Here is a 6,466-nt window from a genome sequence, read left to right on the forward strand (position 1 = left end):
AGAAGAAAGGGATGGAGAAATTTACAAAGTGATGTGGATGGTTACAAACTGATGTCGATGTTTTTGTGGATTACGATATTAAGATGTTGTAAACGTAGAAGGACGAAACAGTAATTCTGTCCAAATTGATGTGGTAAAAGTGTGAAACATTGGAAGTTTACTTTTCTAATAGGTTGAGTTTTAATATATGTATATAATTTTAATTTATGTATATAATAATCGAGTGAGTAGGGAATATCCTTTCATTTTTTTTATCGTTTGAACTATAAATTCCCATCCTTGATATACGTAAGCATGCATGTATGTATAAAAACTAGAAAATTTCTGAAAAACCGGATTGTACCGATTGACCAGCGATGCGTCGGGTTTTAAAACATTGGTAGTCCATGGATGCGGGACTCCGACGCCTATCTTTGACTTTTGACAACTTTGAACATTGAACTCGATTCTCTTATTTTTCTGAAAGCGTTGCGCCATTCATAAAGTAACAAATGATATTTTATTCGCAAATGAACCATAAATTTTACCAATTTAGAATGACACTGTCACCTCCTATCCCATACACTAATGTAACCATCATATCCTTTTTGTTTATTAATTAAAAAAATTTCTACCACGTACAACTTTTCTAGTTTGCTTGCCTCCTGGGGATAATTATTTTAATTTATTATTTGATTTTAATAGCTCAAGATCAATGGTCCTATCACATAATTAAATTGCCACCTTATTAATTATTTCAAAGAAAAAACCATCCGTGTCATTAATTAATATAATTAAAGAAAATTTGCCGAATGCTACGTCACAAAAAGTAACCGATTAACCTAAACAAAAAAAACAATCCAAATGATCAAAGAAAATATAAAGACTTTTTTTTTTTGGTACAAATTTTCACTTAATTTTCAGCAAGTGGCCCAAAATCTGTTGAACTCTTTCATATTTATTCTAAAAATACAATTTCTTAGGACTTTATCTGAAAATTTCTTTTATCATCTAAATTTAAAATTTAGGTTATCGTTTTGAAATTTCAAAATTTAAATACTTTGACCATTTATATATATTCCGATTTTTTTGATAAAGATTAATTACAGTACTGTAAACCTAATAATAGTTTGAATGGTCAAGATTAATTTCTAGCTGACCACATAAATGTCATGTCATCACTTAATTATATTATTATTGGTTTTAGAAAAGTTGATTTTAACTTTTGTATCTTGATTTGTATAGATAAGTCAAAGGTATTAAAGGGAGGATTGTATTACATCCCTTCAAAATCAAAGGTATTTTACCGTTAACGGATATTATGCTATTACTTTAATACATAGATTTATTATTTGGATCCATAATTGAAAATGGCTTTATATATTACGTCAATCATATACTGCATTCATTAATTGTAGGATCGATGTAAACTAAAATTATTTCAAAAAAACATTTTAGATTCGAAAATGAGAAACGGTCTCGTTAATGATTCCCGGCGGAAATATTATAAAATATCCGATTCATATATATTTAACCCTATCCTAACGTGGTATGCCAACCTCTCTCTATAAATACCCCTTGAACTATCCTTCACTCTCATCTCTCTCTCTCTCTCTCTCTCTCTCTCTCTCTCTCTCTCTCAAAAATACACACGTTTTGGTGTGTGTTTTCTTTAAATATGATGACGATGATTTTGAATAGATTGATTTTGCTACTTGCATTTACAGTGTGTTTATTTCCATTGTTCAATGATCATATCAATGGAGGAAAAGGAGGAGTTATGGCTTTCCACAAGGTTTATATGAACTACCAATCTTTGAATGCGATCAACGTCAAACAAATTTACAGAACTGGATACCACTTTCAACCTAAGCAAAACTGGATTAACGGTATATCTTCTTCTTTTTCATCTTTTTTTCTTTTTTTTCTTATACAACGCAATGTAAAAAAAATAAATAATAATAACTACTTATTGACAGAGTTGTTCACAACTGTTTATATTTTTTTAAATATAAATCAGACTTTCCAAACAGATGAGATCAATTGGTTGCCTGTTTTTCCATCTTTTATTGTCGAATGTTACCCTTGGATAATATATAGTCAAATGAATCTCTTGATTAAGTGTATGTAGGTATTGGAAGAAATTAAGTTTTGCGGGCGCCAACCATTTGCGAAATTTATCGTGATATTTAATTTATTATAAAAATAATAAATAATAAATAAGTACTATGAAAAAGTTTTTTTATGAATAAAATGAACTGCAATTTAAAAAATATATACTATATATCCCCTCGGTGTCCCCTGCCAATCATAGGTAAATAAAAATCTCCATATGTGTTAATTTCCAATGTTTGAATTATTTTTCCTTTTTTTTAAAGGTATATGTTAGTATTTGTCCTCAATTGAATCCATGACCCCTTAGTTAGAAACTCATAGTTATATATCTTATTAGCCAAATGGATTAGCCCCGATATCTTTCAATGTTGAACATGTTTGAATTCCAGACGTGTACTTTTCACCTCCTACCATTAATATAATTATGTGGATCGAGATGAAATGACAAGTAATACCATATATATGAACAATTGTATTATTAACTATTATTAATTATTAATTATTAATGTTAATTTTTTATTGATCGTGTAATCATGCTTCTATTATAAAATACAAGTCAACTTTTTGACCCATGCAAACACGCTAGGGCATGTGCTTAAACACTTCAGAGTTGATTAATATATATACACACACAAACAAAATTAAAGAAAGAATCTTGTAATAAATTTATTTTCCACTTGTCATTTTATTGTGTTTTTTATTTTATTAAATTAAAATTTCATATTTAATATGTAAGGTATTTATTAGAAATGATTTATATATGTAATGTATTCAATTCGTACATTAAAGTCTCATTAATTTTAATAATTCAAAATTTTTCTCATTTTTTATGTAAATTCAAACTTTTTGAATTGTTAAAATTTCATATTTAATTTTTTTAAAATAAACTTATATAATACATGAGTCTCACACCTAATTGAAAATATACATTGCTTTGTATTCAATAATTTCTATATAAGTCTAAATTGACATACTTTTACTAGTTTTAGCCATCAACTTGGGCTCCATCTCAAACAAAAGCACAATATAATTATTCTTGATATATTAGTTTGAAGAGAAATTAAATATCCTCCTACCTTTTAATCCTACAAATCTTCCTACCCATTTAATTAATGACATGTGTCATATTAGTATCCTAAAATATCATTAAATCTCATTAAATAAAGATTAAATGTTCCATATGTCACCATTTCATTGAGTAGAAAGATATGTAGAAACAAAAAATAAAAGGATATTTAATTTCTCTAGTTTGAAAGGTCAATAAAATGATCCTATGGAAAATTACGATATATGGGTTAGAATCTGAGATGCTAAGGACACTTTTTATGGTATGATATGCCTCATGACTTTATGGAAAATTGTAGTGATGGTGACCATGTCCTCTTTCAACACGTGAATTTATCAAAATACATGAGCTCTTTAATTTCATATTGGCAATTTAATTACCTAACTGCCCCTTACAACCACATTACATCACTTAATTTTGAAAATTAAGTTAAATAAACCAGGAAGGTTTCTATTTTTTAATTACGATTTGCAGCTAAGTTTTTGTTTTTATTAAAAATTATGTTACCATGTATCTATGTCAAATATTCTTATAACTAATTGTGTTTTTTTTTCTTCTCATGCGGGATGCGATGGACACAAATTAAACCAAGATAGACCCAAATGGTGAGTTTAAGTTCTTATAATTCTTTATCAAAAATAACTTATATATTAGAAACTAAAAACATGTATTATTTTGATATAATAACATCAACTGATACTTAGTTTTGTATTCTTTTTCAGCACCCATGTATTACAAGGGATACTATCATCTTTTCTATCAATATAACCCGAAAGGCGCTGTATGGGGCAACATCGTATGGGCCCACTCCGTATCAAAAGACATGATCAACTGGATTCCACTCGAACCAGCAATCGTACCATCGAAACCTTTTGACAAATACGGATGTTGGTCCGGATCCGCTACAATCCTACCCGGAAACAAACCCGTGATTTTGTACACAGGAATTATCGATAAAAAGCCAGCACCAGGCTATCAAGTCCAAAACTACGCCATTCCTGCAAATTATTCAGACCCGTTTCTCCGTGACTGGATCAAACCAGATGATAATCCGATAGTAAAACCCACTTATGAAAACGTCTCATCTTTTCGTGACCCTACAACTGCTTGGTTCAACAATGGTCATTGGAAGATGATTGTAGGTAGTAAACACAAGCATCGAGGGATTGCTTATTTGTATAGGAGTCGGGATTTTGTTAAGTGGACTAAGGCCAAACATACGCTCCATGACAAACCGGGTACGGGTATGTGGGAGTGTCCGGATTTTTTCCCGGTATCAGCATATGGGCAATCCGGATTGGATACCTCAGTGTTGAAGGGTGGTGTTAAACATGTGTTTAAGGTTAGCCTTGACATGACTAGGTTTGAGTATTACACGATAGGTACATATGACACGATTAAGGATAAATATTACCCGGATAACACTTCTGTTGATGGTTGGGCCGGGTTAAGATATGATTATGGTAATTTTTATGCGTCAAAGACATTTTTTGACCCGGTTCAAAACCGGAGGATTTTGTGGGGTTGGGCTAATGAGTCGAGTACGAGTTACGAAGATGTTGCAAAGGGGTGGGCCGGAATTCAGGTAATCAAATTGCTCATATTTATCTTGAATATATATATAATAGAATTTTAATCTTGTGTTATTATTAATATTAAAATAAACTTAATAATTATACGTTGGAATTTATATTGTGTAGTTGATTCCACGTATGGTATGGCTGGACCCTAGTGGAAAGCAATTGCTACAATGGCCAATTCATGAATTGGAAACACTTCGAGGTGACAACGTGCACTTAAGTGATGTGAAGCTTAACAAGGGCGACGTTGTTGAGGTCAAAGGAATTACTCCTGCTCAGGTTTGTACCTTATGCATTAGTTGTAGTACGTTTATATGATTATATCGACAATTAGATTAGATATGATTCATTTATGAGTGTTGATATGATATATATGATACAGGCGGATGTGGAGGTTATGTTTTCGTTTTCAAGCTTGGATGAAGCTGAGAATTTTGATCCGGAATGGTCGAAATTGCCCTCGGAAAATCTTGCTTTGGAGATATGTGGGATCACGGGTACTAAACAAGGAGGGTTAGGGCCATTTGGGCTTTTAACGTTGGCTTCAAACAAGCTTGAAGAATATACCCCCGTATTTTTTAGGGTTTTCAAGACTCTTGACAAGACATATAAAGTTCTCATGTGTTCTGATGCTAAACCGTAATCTCTCTCTCTCTCTCTCTCTCTCTCTCTCTCTCTCTCTCTCTCTCTCTCTCTCTCTCTCTCTCTCTCTCTCTCTCTCTCTCTCTCTCTCTCACACACACACACACACAAAAGGATGGAATTGTAATTGACTCAAAAGCGATTCATTGTTGCAAGGTCTCCTTAATTTCCAAAATATTGACTTTCATTTTGTTATATGATGTTCACAGTTCCACCTTGAACAAGAACGAGTACAAGCCATCATTTGCAGGGTTTGTGGATGTTGATTTAAGTGCAAAGACGCTTTCACTTAGAAGCTTGATCGATCACTCAGTTGTTGAAAGCTTTGGTGAGGGTGGAAAGACTGTCATAACATCGAGGGTTTATCCGACAATAGCAGTGGCCGAAGATGCACATTTGTTTTTATTTAACAACGGTACGGAAACCGTCACTGTTGAGAGTGTGGGTGCTTGGTCTATGAAGAGTCCTGAACTCATGAATTAGATTAGAGTTTAGTTAGGAGAGTAACTATTTTATGTTGCAACTGCATTCATGGTTTCGCTTGTTAATTCTTTAGGAACTTAATTCCAATTGATTTGTGTTTATTTGATTTTCTTTATGATATGAATTTTCCTTGATTTTGTTTGGTTGCTGAGGCTAGCATATCAACAATATGATATTTTACAAGATAATCGTTAAGATTTAAAAATTGGAAAATTTCATATATATCCTTACTGATCGACTAAATATCGTATTTGTCCGATCTAAACTTTAAATATCATATTTGCTCTTCTTAATGTTTTAAAATATCAAATTTATCAAAATCTATTTTTTTAATAGTTTTTATTATTTAATAATTTTTTTACCATCTTAAAATAATTAAAACTAAAAACAACAACCAAATAGACAATAATACCATTCTTTTACAAAAATCATAGGTTTAATTTAATTCAGACAATGTTTTAATACTCCTATTGTCTTCTTCAAGTTGTTTTCCTTCACAATCGCCCTTCACTTAGGTAACACTCAAAATCACTTGCTAATTACAGATGACCCTACAAGTAGAGCACCTTTCTAGATTTTAGCTCCTAACTCCCTGGTATTT

At 31.5% G+C, this 6,466-nt stretch overlaps 1 protein-coding gene across 1 annotated transcript; it reads left to right on the forward strand.

Moving 5' to 3' along the window:
* The first annotated feature begins 3,745 nt into the window (after positions 1–3,745).
* On the forward strand, positions 3,746–5,999 carry LOC145070192 (beta-fructofuranosidase, insoluble isoenzyme 2-like). Its single transcript, XM_079017134.1, has 5 exons — positions 3,746–3,765; positions 3,883–4,745; positions 4,861–5,019; positions 5,123–5,379; positions 5,592–5,999. Exons 2-5 carry the CDS (start codon positions 3,888–3,890, stop codon positions 5,863–5,865), a joined length of 1,548 nt encoding a protein of 515 aa, XP_078873260.1. The 5' UTR covers positions 3,746–3,765; positions 3,883–3,887; the 3' UTR covers positions 5,866–5,999.
* Positions 6,000–6,466: the final 467 nt, after the last annotated feature.

This window comes from Lactuca serriola, chromosome 8 (assembly GCF_051521515.1).
Source record: "Lactuca serriola cultivar US96UC23 chromosome 8, Lser_US96UC23_V15, whole genome shotgun sequence".
Lineage (NCBI taxonomy): Eukaryota > Viridiplantae > Streptophyta > Magnoliopsida > Asterales > Asteraceae > Lactuca > Lactuca serriola.

What these genes read in the sequence shown, in the direction of transcription:
- LOC145070192 (XM_079017134.1), top strand. Translation starts at nt 3,888, where the DNA reads ATGTATTACAAGGGATACTATCATCTTTTCTATCAATATAACCCGAAA. An exon ending in AGGGGTGGGCCGGAATTCAG is followed by an intron (nt 4,746 to 4,860) that starts GTAATCAAATTG and finishes TATATTGTGTAG; the next exon opens with TTGATTCCACGTATGGTATG. An exon ending in AAGGAATTACTCCTGCTCAG is followed by an intron (nt 5,020 to 5,122) that starts GTTTGTACCTTA and finishes TATATGATACAG; the next exon opens with GCGGATGTGGAGGTTATGTT.